The following is a 23,148-nucleotide window of genomic DNA, read 5'->3' as shown; positions in this document are numbered from 1 at the left end:
GGACTTTTTTTGTTAGGACTATAAAAAGTAAGTGACATTGACAGTACTTAAAAAAAAACCTCTTTTGTTCTAACAGAGAAAGGAAAGAAAAACAGAAGCTGACATTAGGCAGCAGATAAGGTCTGAAAATATACCTCTAATGGTGCCAAAAGCTTCACCAGGTTCATTTCACATTTGTCATCTTGATATCGAATAGGTGGTCTAGAATTGTATAGTGCTTGATCTCTTAACTTCTCTATTCCTGACAATCTTGTTACAGGGTTTGCCTCATCAAAAGTTATCTGTAACTCAGTACTAGTTTGAGAAAAAAACTCAGAGTAACACTGTTGGCTTTTTTCTTTCTCATGTGGCAGTCCTGTTGGCCACAATGGGACCTCCTTTGGTTTCTGTTCAACAACCCGATGTGACCATTTTTCTTCTGACGGCTGGGACTCTTGAGTCCAGGTCAGCAGAGAAGACATAGTCGCTGAGTGCAGTGGTCTTGTGCTTTTAGAGAAGTTATGAGAGTTCTGACACTCCTTCACTGCTGTTTTAAAATCTGACTTGAAAGTGCAGTCTTTAACTGCATTCTTTTTTTCTATTTCACACTGGAGCAATGCTAATTGATGCTCATGTTCTTTTATCTGTTGATCCATTTTATGCTTCAGGTATTCAACTTCCCGTTTCTGGGCTACAAGCTCATTCTCAAGCTTCTGACACTTCTGATAATGATTGGCTTCCATATTCTGCCCTTGTTGCATTTGCTCACGATACTGTCGAAGCTGCCTTTCAAGTTCTTCAATATTTGTTTCACAGAGCTTAGCATTCTCTTGAGCTCTGCAATTTTCTCGCTGAAGAGACACAAAGTCAAGTTTAATGCAGGAAATATCATTTTCAGTGATGATTTTGGAGTCCATTAGCTTTTCCATCTTTTTCCGAAATTCCTCTGCGGAACGTTTGAATTTATCAGATTCTTCCTGAAAGAGAACCATCTTTCTGTGGGTCATCTGCTCCTCTATGGTCTTCAGATGCAGTTCATCTTGTACCTTTTTTAACCTGTTATTTAACTCTTGTACTTGAGCTTGTTGTATCTGAACTTTCTGCTCCCCGAGTCGCTTTTCCTCTTTGGAAGCACTCAGCTCAGCATTAAGATTTCTAACCTCTTTCTCAGTATTCTGGATGATGATATTCTGTCGGTCACACTTTTGTTTAAATTCACTTACTAAGTTTTGACTTTTGGCCAGATCATCTTCTAGGCATTTAATTTTTCTATGGAAATCCTGCTCTGTTTTTGTCTGTTTATGCAAGTGTTCATTTGTGTTGCGTAACTGATCTTTAAAACCATCTGCCTGAATTTTCAGTGCTTCACATCTTTGCTGGATAGCTTGTTTTTCTAAAACTATGTTTGCTGATTCTGTCTGAATTCTCTGCATCATTAATTTGGTTTCACTATTCTGCCTAGTTAGTTCATCCACTTTTTGTTTCAGGATTTCTGCACATTCATTACTTTTCTCTAATTCTTCATTAAGCTTTTTGATTTTATCATTATTTTCTTTCTCAGCTTTAATATTTTGAAGCAATTTTGCATGGCTTTTCTCAAACTCTTCCTTTAGGTTATCTGATTTTCTCTGGCAACGTCTCATTCTTTCATTAGACTCTTCCTTCTCATCCTGAAAAGAATGAACTTGTGCATTTAAATGCTCAATATTCCTCTCCACGATAGCATGAGTCTTTGTGATTCTGTCGACTTCTCTTTGCAGTTTCCCTTTTTCCTGCTGAAGAGATTCTAATTCAACTTCATAACTGTGCTTTACCTTCTTAAGATCATTTGCTTCTTGCATGACTTCTTTGGCTTTATCTGTGGTTTGGTTCAACTGTTTGTTCAGCTCTCTTAGCTGTTGGGAATATCCTTCCTCAACCTGATCTTTCCTTTCCAACTCTAACTTAAGGCATTGTAGTGTATTGTTTGTTTCATCCAATTTTTCTTTTAGCAAACGAGCCTTTTCCTCTGATGATGTTTTTTTAAGTTGAAGAGCATGGAGTTCATATCTCAGCTCTCGCATATCCTTTTCAGCCTTTCTGTTAGCAACAGTTAGCACATCAACCTGCTGTTGAAGTTCTTCTGCTTTCTGTTTGTCAAGTTCTTTCTGTAAATCTGTTCCTTTGCACAATGTGGTCTGAGCTATCAAACAAGCAGATGATGTATTATCTCTACAGGAATACTGAAGTTCAGTTATTTTCCTCCTGGCTTCCAATTCAATCTTTTGCTTTTCCTTCAGATTCTCCTCTGCTATCTGCTTTTGAAAACTTAGGTCTTTTTCCATCTTCTTTATCAGTTTTAAGAGTTCTTCTTCATTGTCTCTCTTTCTTCTTAATTCATCTATTAAATTCTTTTTTTGCTGTTCCAAGTCATTTAGACTTGAGTCTTTTTGTTTAAGATGATCTTCCAGTGTCCTTCTTGTCAGAGTGTTTTTATCAATCTGATTCCGAAAATTCAAAAGGTTTTCTTCCACTGCTGCTTGTCTGGCTTTGGCCTCTAAGGTGAGCTTCTTCACCTGCTCCAGCTCTCGTTCTGCAGCTTCCTTCTCTCTCACAATGGTCTCAAGTTCCCTGCGGTATTGCCTGGCTTCACTTTCAGCCCTGATTTTCTGCAGAGAAATATCTTCGACATTTCGTTGCTGCTTTCTCAGCTCATTTTCTGCAGCCTCTCTGACCTTAGGAAGTTCTTCTTCTACCCGGGACTTTTGTTTCTTCAGTTCGGCTACCATTTGCTCCAATTCACTGATCTTTCCTGTAAGTTTGCTATTCTCAATCATCGTTTCCTTCTGCTGCTGCAACAGATTTGAATATGCCCCATGTTCAGAAGTCTCCTTACACATTTTACTCTACAAGAGATGTTCAAAGGTATCAGACCTGTTATTTTTTAAAAATAAGAAACAATGGTGATAAAAAGTATTAAAAACACAAGTAAACCCAATGTTATCACTACCACTGTTGCTGCTGGCATTACCAACACCATCACCTCCTTCCACCACCATCACCTCCTTCCACCACAATCACCTACTATCACCTTCTTAGAAAGTATCAGAGACTCTGTAATAGAAAAGAAATTCCTTTGACTGTGACTGTTTCCTAAGCTGAAAATTTTATTAGTCTTTTGTCTCTCAAAAATAATTTTGTGTTGGAAGTTATCTGTTTCAAGATTTTTACAGCAAAAAGAAACATCACAATTGCAGATCATTACCTATCTTTAACAAATGACAACACTGAGGTATAGGAAATTTAAGCAATTTTTAAAACTCTACCAATAGCTGAGTGACATATTAAGAATTAAAATTCTCTAACTATGTTCATTCTGTTCCCACAAGTGCCATGATAAGAGCACACAACATATTAGAAAACAAATGGCATTAAGTATTTCAATTTTCAACATCTAGTCTGCAAAAGCAATAGTTACATCCCTCTATTCTATAGTTTGTAAAACAAAATATCAACTTTGGATCAATCCCAAGAAAAAAATAGTCAACAGAAAAAAGAAAGAAAATTCTATAAAAAAAATTTGGGGGGTGGGGCCACATCCGGTGAAGCTCAGGGGTTTACTCCTGGCTATGTGCTCAGAAATAGCTCTTGGCTTGGGGGACCATATGGGATGCAGGGATTGAACCAAAGGCTGTTCTAGGTTAGCCACGTGCAAGGCAAATGCCCTACCATTTAGGCCACCACTCCAACCCCAATTCTATAAATATTTTAAAGTAAAAAATCCTTATTTACATGTGCCATATATTGTCAGTTACAATAATCAAAATTGCTAATGCAAAGGCAGCTGTTGTCCCTGATGGCTTGAGAAAATACGTGCTTCATGTACTCACAGACTTTGTTGGGTTGTTAATGACATGCTTCACAAAAATCCACCTGGACAAATACTGCTAAATACTCCATGAATACAAAAATATTTGTTAAATATAAATGTTATTACAAATGTAACTAAAGTTTCATTTCTATTTTGTATAATAAAACATTAAAAAATATTTTTTTTTATAAATGTTGACCACATTGATCTCAGCTGGGAAAAATAAACTTACACTGACTACAGAACTCCATATCTGGGTAGTTCATAAATACGGTTTAATTTCATTTTATTAATACCATAAGGTAGTTAAATTATGATCAACTTAAAATAATAATTACAAATTATTTAAATAGGAGGAAAGAAATTATCCCAGAGAAATACTGTCTCTTATTGGTGAAAGCTTTGAAGGATATCAGAATTTATAGCATAAATATTCATCTTAGTTGGTTTCTCTGACTTGCTGATGTCCAATAATCTTAGTGATATATTAATTTCTTTGCTAAAATAAATATTTTTAAAACTATTCTTAAAAATTATTCATATTAAAACCAAATTTTCCACAATCTATTATACTTAGTATCCTACTTTATATTCTCCTTCAGGGTTAACTCTTTTTTTTTTTTTTTTTTTTTGATTTTTGGGCCACACCCATTTGATGCTCAGGGGTTACTCCTGGCTAAGCACTCAGAAATTGCCCCTGGCTTGGAGGATCATATGGGACGCCAGGGGATTGAACAGTGGTCCTTCCTTGGCTAGCGCTTGCAAGGCAGACACCTTATCTCTAGCGCCACAAATATATAAAACTTATCTATTGCTAATAAATTTTGAGGCCCTTTTTCTTGATTATGTTTTGAGATTTAAAAACAATCATAGAGATCTTTTGGAAAAAGAAGGTCTGTTGTTGAACCCTTTGCATCTTCAAATTGTTTTAGTTATTTTAATAATCTCAGATGTCTCAATCAGTGGTCTTCATCACTGCTACCATCTGCAAACCACCACCAGTACATGAAAGAATAACTGAAAACGAGTGGCAGCTAAGGGGCAACAATATTTTCACAGACCAGCATGAGTCCATTGTCAGGAGTTGAAAACTGTTGCTCTAGATCCCTTCTTAAAACTATAGGTTACAATTCATTCCATCTAGAAGCATGTAACTAAATGTTGGGGGTCACAAAAAACTGACAACAGTAAACTGTTTCTGAACATGTATGATCAATAATTAAATCAAAATCAACCATGTAAAATATGCAAGATTTTTGAAGTGCCTGCCCATTCTAGGGCAAAAATGAAAAAGTTTAATAGGTCCTGGTCTAAAGAAAGTCAGAAAATTACTAAAGAACACTTAAATCATATTTCTAATTTGTTTTCCTATAGGTACTAAGCTTATTCACATAAAAGTAACTTCCTAAAATTTTCTCCAAATGTTTCCAAAGAGACATAATATGCTTTATTTCAGCAATTAATATTAAATATACTCTGCTCCAGAAAATAAAACTAAACAGAAATCTATTTACATATCCAATATCTATTGCATATATGCATAGAACTAAACAAAAATCTATTTACATATCTAATGTCCATTGCATATATGATAGTTTAATTTTATCCCAGTTTAATTTTATCTCTTGAAATTAATCTCCCCTGATTTTATGTTTACCATGGAGCTTCTGCTTTCAGATGAGAATCATTACATGAATCTTCATTGATTTAATTTCAGAAATACTACTCAAAACTTAGGATACAAAAAAAGCATAACTCTTTTACAAAATATTCCATTAATATAAACTTAAGAATTCTTGAACAAGAATCTTAAAAAACCTATTTTTTTAGTCTTTATATGGTCTTTCCTAAGCTATATTGATTTGACTTTCAATTAATGATAAATAATTGAAACTTCAAAAGAAAACCAGAATAATTTGGACATACTTTAGATATCCTGAGGATTTATTTACTTTCATCAACTTCTCACTGTTTACCTTATCAAATATATTAAGCAAAGTGGTGTCTCTTATAAGTGCAAACATAACAGTATATAAGAGAAAATGAAAATTATTTACTTCATTTACATAATTACTAAATATACAAATTAGAAGATACCATTTAAAATATAATCAGATATCTCATAAACTAAATATGTTTAAAAAAAGTTCTCTCATAGAGGAACAGTACATGCAAATTATTTGGAGTGTCAGAAGTATTCTGATTTTCCTTTCTAAGCACAAAGGAATCTAGATAGGAAGTCTTTTAGTTTGCTATATTAGTGGTTTAGTTGCAGAAAACTGTTGATTCTGAACAGACTCAAATAGTTCATAAACACTAGTATCACATTCTTAGAAACTATAAATTAATAACTCTTATTCATTTTTATTGTTTGGTTCTCTCATATAAGCCATTATACTGAGTCTAATTATTTTCTAAATTTTGACAACAGTCTAATTTCAAATGTCTATAACATTCAATGTACTATTTGTATCTGTTCTGGTGTTAAAAATTAGAAGCATTAAGAGGTTAATAAAGCACAGCATCATCCCTTCAAAATTAGATACTACAACCTCTTATGGACAATTGTTTTCATCAAATACCAGTAACTCAGCTCTATTTTTAAATGATTAAGCGGCAGATAAAAGGTACAGAAGAAAACTTAGAATTTAGAATAACATTTAAATAATAATTACCACACATCATAATTTGGGCCAAAATAAAAACAAAAATAGAATTATTTAAAAAATATGATCAATCTAAGTCCCTATTTTTTTGTTTTGATTTGTTTTTTAGGCCACACCTGGTGATTCCAGATGCCATTGTCTCTGCACTCAGGGATCATGCCTGGTGGACTCAAAGGACCATAAGGGATGCTAGAGACTGAACCCAGGTTGGCCATGTGCAAGACCAATTACTATTTTTATAATTACTTTTATCACCTCCCAATCATGCCAATTTATCACAAACATTTTTTTGGGGGGGGTTTTGGGCCACACCCTGTGACACTCAGGGGTTACCCCTGGCTATGCGCTCAGAAGTCGCTCCTGGCTTGGGGGATCATATGGGATGCCGGGAATTGAACCAAAATCCATTGTGGGTCAGCCGCATGCAAGGCAAATGATCTACCACTGAGCTACCACTCTGGCCTCTATCACAAACATTTTTGTGCCTGCCCAAACCAAATTATAATTCTTTTTCATTTTTAGCTCCACTTTTGTTAGCTATTCATAATTAATGATTACCTCTTCCTCTTCTAGTCTCTTTAGTGAGTCACCAGCAAATTTAATATACTGTGTCATGAGGGTAACTAAAGCAGTATACCGGGTCCTGAGGTCCATGAACTGCAAGTAATAAATAATAAGTTATTTATTATAACACTTTATAATAAAACTATCAATTCCAATTTCCCAAAATGAACTTAACAAATTTTGAATAAATGAGGTACTCAGGCTTTGTAAAGCAAAGTACAGACAAGACTCCCTTTAATGGTGACTGGTAGCAATCAGGAATCAGTTTATTAAACTGTGTAAATGAGAGTAAATGAAATGTTCTTCTATGTTTAATCATGGAGTACATTTACTATTCTCTACAATTAATAATTATATTAAATAAAATTTTTCAGAAGGTGTAAAATACATAATAAAATATATTATGATAGGTAAAGAGTTTCTTTGGAGAAAGATAAAATAATTTTAAATATATAGTCAAAGATGCACCCCATTGTGAATGTACAAATGCCACTGATTTGTACACTTAAAAATAGTTTAGAAGGTAGTTTTCTATTGTGTCTATTTACAACAAAAATATAAATAAAAATATTTTAAATGCTGCATTTTATTCCCATACCCTTCACTCACACTATTATTACCTCTTGAATAATGAGGTCTGCAGAGCTCTGCATTCTTCGACGTTTCACTGGAGATTTCTGTTGCGACTCTACCATGGCCCGATAAGTCATTGTCTGTAATTCGTAGTCCTGTATAAGAAAGTCAATAAGGTTAAATTAATTAAACTGTAACATTAATAAGACTTCATTTTGAAATAAGATGCCACAGAGAAATAAAATTTAATTTAACTGAAAAAATATTTCAAGACTATATTTTTAAGAATCTACCTAATCTTAAGATTACTCAACATGGTGATAAAACCAGAAATAATTAGGATGGGTGGTCAGGAAAAATTCCTAAGTTTACTCAAGAGCCCAAACATTTTTAAAAATGATTTGTTAACATTCTATTAAAATGTGTTAGTTATAGTCAAATTTCTTTTCTTTTAGTTAAGTCATTATACTGTGGATCTGAAAAACTACAAAATAAATAAGCTATAAGCTATCAAATACTTCAAAAAGTATAAAAACTGCCCCTATATTAGGAAGTTAAGCATTCTTTCATGGAAGAATAGACAAAGTAGGGATTAAAGGAGGAAGATCACATATCCAAAGTAATAAAAAATAAATTTCATAACAACATATTCATTCATGCATGTGTATGTGTGCATACATTATTGTTACTGCATAACAATCCCATTTACATTAGTTTACACACATTAGTATGTGTCTGCAAATGAAGGAGGTGACGTGTGCACTGCATGTGTGTTGAACTGTGTGATGTAGAAAAATTAAACAAACCAGGGCCTATTGTTTTTCTTGGATTTTAAAAAGAATTATAGGAGCCAAAAGATTATTGTTTTCATTTCTTAACCTGCAGTAAAATAAATTGCAAAAAGCTCTAAAAAATGATGAGAAAAGAGAGACACTTTACAGATTGGGAGAGATTATTTCCCCACCCTTTATAAAAAAATGGTAAGTGTTAAAAAAAAAAGGTAAGTGTTCAGGATATATAGAGCACACATAAAACTTTACAGGAAAAAAACCTACAAAGCCTATCAAAAAACTTGAAGAAAGAAATCGACAGAAACTGCCTGCAAAAAAAAAAAAAAAAAAAAGACATACAGATGGCCAAAAGGTAAATAAAAACACATTCTGCATCACTTATGCACATCAAAACAACAATTACATTCTATCTCAAACCAATGAGGCTGGCTCATCACAAAGAATAGAAATAACCATTGTTAGCATTTATGGGAAAGAGGGGACCACTGCTAGTGGGATTGTCACATGGTTTTCCCTTTAGGGAAAATAAGACACTTCTCAAAAAACTAGTAATTGAACTTCTATATGATCCGACAATTTCACTTCTTGGCATCTACCTCAAGGGTACCCAAAGGACAACAGAAACTGAGAACTAATTTTTGGTAGGAAGCTTACCACAGGGTAGATGTTGGTGGAAAGAGGTCACTGGGATAACAGTGGAAGAAAAGAGACAGTGAGGAAGGGTAGAGTACTGTAATGTTTTATACATGAAACACTACTATTTAAAGTAGTGCACCCAGTGCCTAAAACAAAATTTATTAGAAATTTATAAAAAATATTAACTATACTCATCTAAATTTGACATAACACTGAATTTTACCTTCACAGTAGTTGAGTATTGCTCTGCATATTTTTGACATTCATCCATTTTACTCTGTTTCATTTCTATTTCAGATACCAGCAACTATAAAGACATGAAATTAATTGTTTAAAATAAATTGTATGATATTTATCTATTTAAGATGCTCAGGAACTATCACTAAAACAATAGCATAGCAGACTAAGTGTTTGCTTTTGCAAGTGGTTGACCAGCTTTGATCCCTGGCACTACATATGTTCAGTCCTCTGATCCCACCAGAAATGATTGCTGATCTCAGAGCTAGATGTGGCCCAAATCTCAAAACAAACAAATAAAAAAAACAGTATGATTCCTTACCACTTTCAGTTTAATATTTAATTTACTTAAAGTGCAAACTATAAACAACCACATAATGACTGGCCAAAAGCAGACACAACCTTAATGTTGTATCCTTCACATACCTTCTGCTGATTTAATTGTGTGGCTAGGGTTTTGCTATTTTCTGGCTGATTTTCCTGAATCTTTCTCTGTGTGACTTCTACTTGCTGAATCCAGTCATCTAAAGGATGATAAGTATCTCTGTAGTATTTCAGGGATTTGCCAATGCCTTCCAATTCTCTTAACCTATGACAATAGTAACAACAACACACAAAAAATAGCAATAGTTTCCAAACAGTATTCATTAAAAGGAAGGGAAGATATTAAGAAGAGGGAAAATCAGTAACTTGATTGTAATGAATTAAGTACAAAAATAGTGAAGAAAAAGAAAAACTAACAATAATGATGAGCCCTAAAACCATCCCATTTCCTTTCATTTCTATTTCACTGAATAAATAATTTAACATTCTTTCTTCAATTACAATGATCAACAAGTCATTTGAATTTCTTTATACTGCTAAGTTCTGATAGCTTGTTACACAGCATTCTATCATATATTCCTTATTTGATCTTATTAAGTATTGGTTATTTACATAATAAGATGATACTAATTAAATGACTATATACAAAAGCTGAATACATCAAAAGTTTTATTAACATACGGTTGAAAAATACTTCATAGAACTGTGTTTTAACTTCGATAAAAATATAAGGTACATTAATACAAACATATATAGAAACTAATATAGAAGCTAATAAGTATGTGGCATAAACTACCTGTTTTATTAATAATTTAAAATATCCTTTTTATTTTTTTTATTTTTAAACATCCTAAGTTTAGATTTTGCCTAAAATAAACAAACATAAAATTGGCACTAGAAATAAAAAAAAACTAACCTGTTGTCAATCTGAACATGAACATTTTGCCATCTTTCAACCAATTGATCTGCTTTTTCTTTGTGCCAGTCAAAATCAAGGTCCCGTTCTTTATATGTCTTAAACATTTCATCACTGATGGCTTTAGCTTTCTGCAATTCATCCTCTAATGCATGGAAAACCTCTCTTTTTTCATCTACTTCAGATCTCCATTGCTAAAATAAAGTTATAAAAATGTGTCAATCACGTAATACATATTTTTCCTTCACTCTACAAATTATTTTAAATGATATTAAATCATAAAAAGGAAATGATATTTTCTACATATAAAAATATATTAGGCTGAACATTATAAAAGTAAAATAGTTAACTATAATTTAAATAAAAAAGGTAATTTCATAAAATTTAGCCTAATAGAATTTATGTATTAATAAAAAGTATAGTCCACAAATAAATTCAAGTAACTGTCTTTTTAATACTTATTTTAAAGGTATATACTAAAATTTAAAAAAATTTAATTTTAATTTTTGGTCTTTTTTTTTTTTTGGTTTTCGGGTCACACCCAGCAGCACTCAGGGGTTACTCCTGGCTCTATGCTCAGAAATTGTTCCTGCAGGCTCGGGGGATCATATGGGATGCCGGGATTCGAGTTACCAACCTTCTGCATGCAAAGCAAACACCTTACCTCCATACTATCTCTGGCCCCTAATTTTTGGTTTTTAAACCACAATCAATGTGCTCAGGGCTTATTCCTGGCTCTGTGCTCAGAAATCACTTCTGGTAGGATTTTGGAATCCATGTAGATACCCAGGATTGAACCTGAATGGGCACGTACATGCAGCAAGCACACCACCCATAATACTATGGTTCTAGTGCACCCTTATCTCATTGTTTAAAAATGAATGCTCAATTTAAAAAAGTTAAAAATAATGTTTACAATTGCCTTTCAATTTATTCAATGTTTGATAAATAGAAAAACAAAAACTAATGATTACAAGGGTAAGTCTTTTCCTTTTATTTAATTCTACTCAATTCAATTTCTTAAAATATTTCATCTTCCAGTAAAAGAACATAATACAAATCACTAAAATGTTAGCTTCAATTACTTTTCTTGATAACATCAATTATGAAAAACTAAAACTAATTTCAGTCAATAAGATGGCTCAAATAGCAGGAGCTAAATTTCTATAAACAAGGCTTGGGATTGATCCTCAACCTAGTACTAACATGGTCCCAGAAGCACTGCTAGGAGAGACACCCCACCCCCACTCCAAGCCCAACACAGCTCCTAAACAGGACAAAAGTCTCCAATTCACTAAAAACTATTTTCAGAAATATTCAAATGAGGGGCCGGTAAGATAGCATGGAGGTAGGGCGTTTGCCTTTCATACAGAAGGACGGTGGTTCAAATCCTAGCGGTTCGAATCCAGGCATCCCTTATGGTCCCCCTGAGCCTGCCAGGAGTGATTTCTGAGCATAGAGTCTGGAACACTGCCAGGTGTGACCCAAAAACAAAAAACAAACAACAAAATATTCAAATGAGACAAACTCATCAAGTTAAAATTGACTAACTATATTTACAGTTAGCTATGGAACTAAGAGAAAAAAATAGGCTGAAAGAAATGTATTTCAATCAAATACTTGAATGTGATGTTTGAGGATCTAAAAAACAAGAGCATGACTATTATCTTGAAAGATGGCCCCCAGGAAGATGCAAACCTTTAAAGTACTTATTAGGTTTTCAATAGTATTCTTGTCTGCTATAACTGCTTCTTCTTCACACAGTTTAGTTTCATAGAGTTTTACAAGAGCTTCTGCAGCCTGGGTGTTTTTTAACACCAAATTAACAGTCTTCAATCTAAAAATGAAAATTAAACACTTAGCACTGACATAGCAAATTCTTCATCTGGAACATTCACACATTTGCTAAAGGTTATCATATCCCCCTTTCTATTACTGTTTCCCTCTCTCCAATCCCTATCCCCTTCTTAACAGGTACATTGTATTTAAACTGATGCCTTGCTCAACAAGTCCCATGTGGCAAGAAGTCCCATTCTGAAATATATTTCTGTCAAAACTCATTTAAGTCAAACATACAAATTTAACAACAGCCAAAGTATCAAATTATAAGTAAAATGTCAGATAATCATAAACCATGGGCTATGGACAAAGTTACATTTTTTTCACATAAAGAAAGCATCATAAATCTAGAGGAAAAATTTAATCATTAAAATAATCAAGGTAAGATTAAAGTAATTGATATAATGATTAAGGTAATCACTGAGATAATGCTCATTATCATTTTCCACTAAGCTAACACGGAAGTGAAAATTTATAGTTCCTAAAATATCTTAATCAAATGATATATATAACTTTTATATGAATTCAGTAAAATAAAGACAGTTGCTTGCATACTTCTCAATGTAAGTAGAAGACATAGAGTAGACATGGTTCATGCTCTGAACGACCACACTGAGTTCAGATCGTAAGGTTGGAACTGAGGGAGCATTTGCTGCTTGACTGAAAAAATCTTCACATTTATTTGTAACTGTTGCCAAATCATCTTTAAGTCGCTCTAGTTCTTTCTTTAGTTTCTATACAACAGAGAACAAAAATAAGCATTAAGTTGTCTCCACAGTAAGCCTTTTTTTAAAAAAATTTTTGTTGAAACCATTATGATTTACAAATATCTTCTAAGTTGGGTTTTAGACATACAATGCGTCAGGACCAATCCCACCACCAGTGTCAATCTCCATCCACCATGTTCCCAGAATGTATCCTATGCTATTACCCCCATCCCCTAGCCCAGGGGTCTCAAACTCAATTTACCTGGGGACCGCAGGAGGCAAAGTCAGGGTGAGGCAGGGCCGCATAAGGGATTTTGCTTACTGAATATTCGCAATAAAAAAATCGCATTAGTAAGAAAAAAATTGCAAAAAATCACATTAAACATTTGCATACCCCGAACGGAACTGCTCGGGGTATGCAAATGTTGAATGCAATTTTTTTCTTACTAATGCGATTTTTATTGCGATTATTCGGTAAGCGAATAATCGCGTATACTGCGATATTTAAAGGCCGGCCACGGGCCACAAAAACAAAACTCGCGGGCCGCGAGTTTGAGACCCCTGTACTAGCCCATATCTTAAGGTCCAAACATCTAACTTAATGCTTCTGTATACAGCAAGTTACTACAAGTATATGACGACTTTCAGAATGTATAGCTTCTGTCATTCTGAAAAACAAAAAGGTACACTGTGTATTAACCAGAGTTAGGGGTACAGCTGAATAAAAGAAACCTGGTTTGTAATTTTAAAAAATGTGATAATCAGACTTCATGAAGTGATCCCTATGCAAAGTCTGTTTGCATAAGAAAACAAGACACAATCTCATTCACAACTGCACTTCAGAAAATCAAGCACTTTGAGTCAAATTAACTAAAGAGGTGAAAGACCTATACAAAGAAAACTAAAAAACACTGCTTCAAGAAATAAAAGAGGACACAAGGAAATGAAAACATATATCCTGCTCATGGATTGGGAGGATTAACATCATTAAAATGGCAATACTTCTCAAAGCACTGTAAAGATTTAATGCAATCCCTCTAAGGATAGCCATGAAATTCTTCAAAGAAATGGATCAAATACTCTGAAAATTCATTTAGAATATTCAACACCCACAAATAGCTAAAGCAATCCTTGGGGAAAAGAAAATGGGAGGCATCACTTTCTGCAACTTTTTAAGTTGTATATAAAGCAATAGTCATTAAAACAGCATAGTATTAGAACAAAGATCCTCAGATTAATGGAATGAACTTGAGTATTCTGAAACTGAGCCCCAGGTATACAATCAAATAATCTTTTATAAAGGGGCAAGAAATACAAAATGGAGCAAAGAAAGCCTCTTCAACAAGCGGTATTGAGAAAACTGGGCAATTACATGCAAAAAAGTGAATTTAGACTTCTCTTTGCCATGCATAAATGCAAAATCAAAATGGATTAAAGACCTTGATATCAAACCTGAAACCATAAGGTGCAATTACATTAGAGAAGGATCTACTATGAAAGGGACATGTTTGATACCCTTCCATTAATAGTAGTGCAAATCACTAAGTCAAAAAAGGAGATGGGGTGGGGGGAGGAAGGGGGAAGGGATGGAAGGAGAGAGAAATAGAGAAATAGAGAGACAGAGACAGAGAGAGACAGAAAGAAAGAAAATGCCTACCCCAGAGGCAGGCAGTGGAAGGTGGGTGGAGGGAAGAGTGCATCAGGAAGGGTGAGAGGGAAACTGTTGACTTTGGTGGTGGGAAATGTGCACTGGTGCAGTTTGTTGTACATTGTATGACTGTAATTCAATCATGAACAACTTTATCTGTGGAAAAAACCTGTACTATGAACAATCTTGTAACTATGGTATTTAAATTTAAAAAAAACACAAAATATGAATATATAAGAAACCATAGGCATTGATGATGAGGATATATAGAAATTCACAGTAATTTTGTCCAACATATTATAAATCTCACCTCCTGTTCAGTAATTCTAAACACACTTTCATGCAAATCATCTCTTTCCAGTGGAGTTCGGATCTGTCTAATTAACCGATCTTCACAGTTTTCTAACTGAAGTCTAATGTTTCGAACTTCAGAGATGTAGAGATTATAAACAGATTCCTCTTGTTCCTCTATAAAAAAATGTTTAGAGAGGTAGGTATACTGGTGGAATAATGTGCATGGAAAACTATCAATAAAAGTATTGTAAATTATAGAACCTCAATAATAAAAAATACATGCATATATTGTTTAGAAATATTTGATTTTCTAATATACAATTTTAAATGCTCTTCCTCACATCTTAATATATTATCATTATAAACCACCCTAAGACTATATAAATAAATCTTTTTCCTTTTTTGGTTTTTGGGTCACACCCGGTGATGTTCAGGGGTTACTCCTGGTTATGCACTCAGGCTTGGGGGACCATATGGGATGACGGGGGATTGAACCACGATCTGTCCTAGGCTAGCACTGACAAGGCAGATGCCTTACCGCTTGCATCACCACTCCGGCCCCTATAAGTATATCTTAAAGAAAGTGGACTTTAAAGAAAGTGGACTTTGGGGCCGGGCGGTGGCGCTAAAGGTAAGGTGCGCCTGCCTTGCTTGCGGTAGCCTTGGACGGACCGCGGTTCGATCCCCCGGCGTCCCATATGGTCCCCCAAGCCAGGAGCAACTTCTGAGCGCATAGCCAGGAGTAACCCCTGAGCGTTACCGGGTGTGGCCCAAAAACCAAAAAAAAAAAAAAAAAAAAAAAAAAAAAAAAGAAAGTGGACTTTAATAAGAGTAGTTAGGAAATTTCCCTAATGATACTTGAAGTACCATTTTCTGTTTTATGATGTTCAAACAATATTAATTCATTTTATGTTCAAAAGAAAAATTATAAATAGTTTTAATTCTAAAAATTAAAAATCATTCAAAATTAAAGGTAGATAAGTAATGTGTTTAAATTTAAAACAGTATTAAGAAAATGATACTGTTTACTCTAATAGTATTAAGTAGTACTAATAAAATTCTTGCCTCTAAGCATAGTGAAAGAGTTAAGAATTGAATTGTACATAGCAAAGCTAACTAGCAAAATCTTTTCCTTTAACTTGTATGTAAAATCCAAGTTTTTTTTGTTTGTTTTTGGGCTACACCCAGCGGCGCTCAGGGGTTACTCCTGGCTCTGTGCTCAGAAATCCCTCCTGGCAGGCTGGGGGACCGAGAATTGAACTGGGTCCATTCCATGACAGCTGTGTGCAAGGGAAACATCCTACCACTGTGCAATTTCCGGCCTCGTGAAATCCAAATTTAATGATGGGAGATCCCTGTACTTTCTTTCAGATTTTGCTGTGAATTTTAAATCTTTTAGGGCAGGGTGTACTTTAATAGTAGAGTACATTCTTCATATACACCAAACCCTGGATTTGATTCCTTGCATCAGAAATAAATGAATAATAAATTCTTTATTTTAATATCTCCCAGTTTGGTACATAGGTGAAGACAAATATATAACTAAATCTTTTCTGAAACTGAAAACTCTTCAATCTCAACATCTCATGACAAAATAGTGAAAATGTTATCAAGTAGCAATTTAAAAAATGTTTAATTCAATTTTTAATTTAATTTTAAAAAATTAAGAATTTGTCATACTATTTGTTTGGTATCATTAATTCATCAGAAACATTAATTAGAAATAAATAAACTACTGTTTGTATCAACCTAACTCAAACAAGCTCAAAGCATTTCAACAACTGTATCACAGGCTAAGTAGCATAATATATCTAAAACTGGTATCCTCACTGAGAAAAGAAAAGACTACACACATATGGCAAAAAAAAAAAAAAAAGGCAAAGATACTCATGTTTTACCTCTTTCTGCAGATTTCAGAAGTTCTTGATAGTACTGCTTACATACGTTAACCTCTTTTTCGAGTTGTGTTATATCTGAACCTGAAAATATCTGGGATTCCTGGCTATCTTCTAGAAAATCTTCAAATCGAGACTGCAGATTACTCAGAACTTGTTGATGTTCACCAGGTAACATTGTTTTTATCTGAAAATCAAAGGTGGCTAATTAAATGTGTATAGTACCAAAAGCTAAATTTAAATCAGACTGTTTTAAGTTGGTCTTTTGATATTATGTCAGTTTATATTAGTAGTTATAAATAAAAGACTCATTTGAAATTAACTTCTTTCCTCATTGACAACTTCAATTTTAAAACAAGAAAAGCAACATTATCAGTTTATTAAATATAAACTGATCAGATCCATTTGTACATGTTCAAACACTATCTTTTCTCCTTATCAAAGGCATAAAACAGGCGATCTGCTGATTTCCACCAATACACAAAGGTCCCTTGTAAATGTTAGGCATAAACAAAATCCAATAGACTTAATGAATACTTCCATGGATTAGGCAGGCTCTTTTCTATGCTAAGGTCATAGCTTTCAAAACTGATTGAGCACTGGAATGATAGTACCATAGGTAAGATGCTTATCTTGCATACTGTGAACTTGGGTTCAATTCCTGGTCACCCTGAGCCCCACCAGGAGTGATTCCAGAGCTAAAAGCCTAGACTAAACAATGCCAGGTGTGGCCAAAAGAAAAACAAAAAACAAAAAACTGAAGCCAAGGTTCAACCCTAAAAAATTATTCTGATGTGACTGACATAACTATGTTCTGTCCTCAATCATGTTAGTAGGCATATAAAGATATAGAAATATATAAAGAATTGAAAGATTAAAACATCACACTTTCCAGATGATTCAATAAAGAAAGTTTTAGGACTTTTGTTTACCTTTTATAAGAAGGACCCCACATTTTTTAACAGATCAGGTTGTTAAAAATAAATTATACTTACAGAAGCTACATTACTAGCTCGAATTCTATCAATTTCATTGACAAGGTAATGCCACGATACAACACTCTTCATGTTTATGTGAGACTCATGCCAAAGAGTCAGAACATTCTGATACTGCTGTTCAATTCTATAATAATTAAAAGAATAAAAGAAAAAATAATAGAATACATAGATTAAGACTTTTTATTCTCTGTGAGCACACATTATAATTTTTCTTGTTAACAGAATGTTCCACATTTACTAACTCTCCATCTTTTTGGTCCTTTGCATTCTGACATAGTGTTAACAGTACTTTTAACGCAGGCAAGCCTCCCAAAGTAAGGCACACAAACCTGTTTGCAAAGTCAACAGCATCTTTGTTTGATGGAGGAATTGTGAAGCACACAGATGGGACCATCGCCTCATTCCCAGTAGGGCTAATGACCTTCCACTTAGCACGGTGAGAGTTGTTGGCCAGAATGCATTCATCATCTTTGAAAATTGTTATCTGGATTTTAAAAAGAATATTATTACCTTATGCTGACTAAGATTTTTTCCATATCCTCGCTTGGGATATGAATGCATACATGTATATGTGTGCTGTGTGTGATTGCACATAAGTTTAGACCGAAAAACCTTTAGTACAATACAACTGCAGAAGCAATACAACTCATTTTAAAAATTATATCTAAGATCAAAATCTGATCTATTTCTAGGAGCAACATGTACCTCAATTTGTCTGTAGTCACAAATAGCTTTGATTGGGATCGAATTCTTGAGTGGACAATCAGGGTTTCTTGGTTTCAGCTGAATTATTGTTTTTGCTCTTCCCATCAGACTTGCCACTGTGCTTTTATACTGCAAAAGCTCTTCTTTCTCTTCCTGAGAAAGAAATAACATGAACTGAGAAATATCATGAACTTTGAAATATAAAAGACTTGTGCGTCTGTTCTAATGGGCATTTATACACATTTAATTTTCTCATAAAAGCCTTAACTGACTACCAGATCTATGTTTTCAACCCCTTCCTAGCCCTCTGCACATTATCTTTCCTAGTTTTGTTCATTTGATTGTTTATTTCTTCTTCTTCTTTAGCACTAACTACTATGTCACATGCAATATTTTCTTACTTGGCATGCTTATAATACTAAATACATACACACATTGCTAATGCACTTTAAAACATCGAGAGTTTGACATAAAAATAATTTTATCACAAAAAATAAGAAAACTAAGTGTTAAAATATTTGACTAAAAAATAATGTGGCAATATCAAAATTATCAATAAAAAGATAAAAATAGAATAAAACAACAAATGAAATCTACTTTATATTAGTAATAAAAAGCTTAGGTTTCCAAATTAATACCATCGACTCCTGAACAAGGTCTTCTAGCTTGTGAATACTACTCGACCTATCACAGCTGTATTTCCGCTGGATGGCATCTTTTAAATTCCTTAAGTAATCAGTAGCTTCTTTGGCATCATTGAAAAACTAGGGAAAGATTAAAAATGTAATTAACAAAAACAATAATCCACAAAGATACATATACCTGTATTCATTCCAATGCTATATATAAGCATCAAGATTTAGAAAAACCCAAGTGGCCAACAATGTGTGAGCAGATAACTAAGCATTACACAACTACTCAGCTTATGAAAAAGGATCAAGCCTTGCTTTGGACTGCAACATGAATAGAACTAGAATATATGATGCTAAGCAAAATAAATATTGAATAAGACAATAGAATGCAGCAAAGTAAGGGACTAGATGAGTATTTGTTAATCTTTTTCTGACTATGGTCCCCTTCTGTGTCCCTGTCCTACTGAAAACCCCATATGTTTGGGATACACCCCTCAAACTATATGTCCACCTTGTTGAGAAATACAGCCTAGACACTAGCCAATGAAATAAAACCTTTAGATTCCTAACAGAAGACAGAATACAGAGGAAATGGTAGAAGAGTGTGGAAAGGAAGGTAGGACTGGAAGGGAAGGATTCATAAACAGTTTGGGTCAGGATACTGATATTTTATTGGGAGTGTAGTGTGGAAGCACCATATCCTAAAATCAGATAAACAGTTACACTCTGGTAAACTATTCCCCTTGACAAATTATTATGTTTTTAATGGCAAAATATATTAAATGTTAAGCACAGAATTATCCAATCTGAGCACAATAATGAATTTTAGTCTTTTGTTGTTGTTGTTGTTGTTGTTTTTGTTTGTTTTTGGACACACCCGGTGATACTTAAGGGTTACTACTAGCTATGCACTCAGAAATAACTCTGGCTTGGGGGACCATATGGGATGCTGGGGAATCGAACCATGGTCTGTCCTAGGTGAGTCGTGTGCAAGGCAAACATACTACCACTGTGCCACTGCTCTGGTCCCTAAATCTTAATAAAATAGTTATGTTTTAATCAAACAATTCTTGAATTTAGGTGACTATGAATATCAATTGTCCAAGATCTGGCCCAATATTATTTTGATGGAAAGGCCAAACAGAGAACTCTAAATAGAAGTTAAAATCCAAAACGTTTGAAAACTTCTGGAGAAAAGAAGAGCTCTCCACAATAAAAATGTTTCCTTAATAAGAAATCTATTCAGATATTTTCAAGGAATTTTTAAAGAATTTCTTCCTTCGGGCCAGAGAGATAGCATGGAAGCAAAGCATTAGCCTTGCATGCAGACAGACGGTGGTTCGAATCCCGGCATTCCATATGGTCCCCGGAGCCTGCCAGGAGCAATTTCTGAGCATAGAGCCAGAAGTAACCCCTGAGCGGTGCCAGGTATAACCCAAAAACCAAAAAAAAAAAAAAAAAAAAAAAAAAAAAAGAATTCCTTTCTTCAAACTGTCCATTATAACTTAATTCATACTAGAAAACATTTCAGTTCATTCCACTTTACAGATCATATGCACCTGAACAATACAGTATAAGGGCATTTGAAGTCAGCCAAACCATTTTGCAGGTGTGACTTCATACCTCAAAATAAGCAGTGTTCTCCTTTATGTGCTGCTCCACACACTGACAGAGCTGTAAGATCCAGCTCCACTGTGTCTGCATTGCTGCTCGATAGGCCTAAAAGATAAAATACAGTTACCACAACTGGCCTGAATGTAATTGACTAAGGATAAAAGACTACTGACTAGAGGATCAGTCATGTTAGTAAAAAGACCTGAAAATCTATATAGTGAAATGCTACTCTCTTCCAAAACAAATCTAGAGGGTCTTGGTGAGAAGGGAAATATCTGAAATAAATGTTTGAGTAGAAAAGAAGTATACAATCCTATATCAGTGTATTTATAGACTTATAAAAAATTTTAAAACCATAAATTGTTATTTAAAGTATCTTCTTAGAGGCCATAGAGATAGTATTGGGGGAGGGTGGTGTTATGATGCAAACTTTGAAGGAACCTAATGCTGTTCAATTCCCAATGCCACACAATTCTCTCAATCCAGTGTGGTCGTAGAGGCTCCCAAACAAAACCTTATAACCTAGTTACTCGGGTAACTAGGGTACCTAGTTACTAGGGTAATCCGAGTACTTAGGGCCTATGCAACACCTCAGCCATAGGCCTTCATTGGGGCTGTGGGCAGATAATTGCTAAAAGACACCCCAGACAACCTCAGTACTTCCTGGGAGACATAAATATATCTTTAAAAATTATGATAAAACTTTGTTAACTAGAATTTGTTTAATGAAAATGTATCTCTCACGAGCACAAAAATATTTTAGAAAGACAAATCTTTCACAAAACACCTTTTATTTTTAAGGAGTAATTCATTAACTTCCACAAGAGGGCACTCAAGGTGTTTTAATAAATTATCCTTAGTCATTTTTCCCTTTCTGCTGAATTTTGCTTGAACATAGAGGCGTAAAGCGCAGTTTTGGCAGCCTACCATAATCAAGATTACCTGTGCCCTCAAATTAAGCTGCTTTAAAAAAACTAGCTATAAAAACATTACACATTGTTACTGGTTTTCATATAAAATATGAAATTGTGTTCATAATTATCCACATACCACAAGTCATTAGATTAGGTAGGTCAGCCAAATTATAAAGTTGACTACTATTTAGTTTTACCCATCAAAATTCCCTAGATCAACATTGCTGCATAAATCAGATTCATAGTACCATTTTTCAATTACCATCAAAATCCTAGTTTTTGTTATTTTCTGAGTCTCATTGGGCCATGTTTTGGGATTACACCCAGACTGTATTGGGGAAACATACAGTTATGGATAACAAACCCAGGGCTCCCACATGCAGCATAACCTCTAATTACAGTTTCTAATAGCTTTATCTCACTACCCTCAGGAAGAACTTGTTTGCAGTATATCCAAATATAAATGTATATTCAGACCAATAGTTATTTCACTACCATTTTATTACTCTGCATCCTACCCTTTTAAAATGTTCACACTCCTATGTGCCATTACATAGAGATGTAGAACCATATTTTCATGCAGAAAAGATGAAATGGAACATTCCCAAGTTTTCCCAATAAGATAAAAAAAAATTTGGTCTTTTGTTTCATGTTGACTTATTTCAGTGAAATAAATATCAATATCCAGTTCCTTAGGCATAAAAAGATTTGATTTAATAATCAAATGTTAGTGCTCTACCATGACTATTATGCTTCATTACTTACCTCAATAGTTAACCGGGCTGGGTGATTTTCTAAAAGTAGCTGCTCTGCTATCTCCTGTACTGCTTTAATATTTTCTTCCTTTTGATCAAGCTCTCTCATTAATTCCTAATTTAGGTAAGAACATAGAGTGTTTTAGGAAAAATATTTAGGTCTGAATACTTCTCCAGTATTCAGATACAAATGTCCTTACTGCATGATAATCTCTTTTCCGAGCTATTTGGGTGTTCCTTTCACTCCAATCATAAGCAACTTCCTCCTCTTCTTTTTCATTCAACCAAATAAGTTCATGAGTTGCACGAGTCACAAAATTATGAAGTGTATCAAGGTGTCTCTCCTGATTTCTTGATGTATTCTTTATAAGAAAAAGCAGAGTAAGAATCATGGCTTTGTTAAAGAGAAATAAAGGAAAGAAATTTAAAGGGGAAAAAAATCTTACCAAGAGTTTTGAATACAGACTTTCTAATCTGTGCAGCTTTTCTGTGTAAGTCAGTTTAAGTGGTGCTGTCATTTGGATCTATAATACAGAATTTAAAAGATACCAAGATTAAGAATCTCAAGGTATTCTAACTTTTCAGCTGTTTTTACTATTTGTCATAGTGTC

At 34.0% G+C, this 23,148-nt stretch overlaps 1 protein-coding gene across 4 annotated transcripts in view; it reads right to left on the bottom strand.

Moving 5' to 3' along the window:
• The window catches only part of DST (dystonin), a 541,070-nt gene that overhangs the window by 172,587 nt on the left and 345,335 nt on the right, over positions 1-23,148 (bottom strand). For 3 of the 4 annotated variants that reach the window (XM_049776729.1, XM_049776730.1, XM_049776727.1), the window contains 17 exons: positions 22,984-23,061; positions 22,738-22,899; positions 22,548-22,652; positions 20,878-20,973; positions 19,261-19,386; positions 18,623-18,775; positions 18,247-18,401; positions 17,915-18,041; positions 16,923-17,106; positions 15,041-15,198; positions 12,931-13,109; positions 12,235-12,373; positions 10,537-10,730; positions 9,723-9,885; positions 9,283-9,366; positions 7,680-7,787; positions 7,054-7,152 (listed from right to left, as the gene is read on the bottom strand). In XM_049776729.1, the coding sequence (XP_049632686.1) occupies positions 7,054-7,152; positions 7,680-7,787; positions 9,283-9,366; positions 9,723-9,885; positions 10,537-10,730; positions 12,235-12,373; positions 12,931-13,109; positions 15,041-15,198; positions 16,923-17,106; positions 17,915-18,041; positions 18,247-18,401; positions 18,623-18,775; positions 19,261-19,386; positions 20,878-20,973; positions 22,548-22,652; positions 22,738-22,899; positions 22,984-23,061 (2,310 nt within the window). Of the gene's footprint in view, positions 1-134; positions 2,865-7,053; positions 7,153-7,679; positions 7,788-9,282; positions 9,367-9,722; positions 9,886-10,536; positions 10,731-12,234; positions 12,374-12,930; positions 13,110-15,040; positions 15,199-16,922; positions 17,107-17,914; positions 18,042-18,246; positions 18,402-18,622; positions 18,776-19,260; positions 19,387-20,877; positions 20,974-22,547; positions 22,653-22,737; positions 22,900-22,983; positions 23,062-23,148 lie in introns of all 4 variants that reach the window. The other variant, XM_049776728.1, reaches the window with a different exon arrangement.

Source organism: Suncus etruscus, chromosome 7 (assembly GCF_024139225.1).
Source record: "Suncus etruscus isolate mSunEtr1 chromosome 7, mSunEtr1.pri.cur, whole genome shotgun sequence".
NCBI classification, from domain to species: Eukaryota; Metazoa; Chordata; class Mammalia; order Eulipotyphla; family Soricidae; genus Suncus; species Suncus etruscus.
Note: the sequence above shows the minus strand (reverse complement) of the source record. Positions and strands in the feature narration are given on the sequence as shown.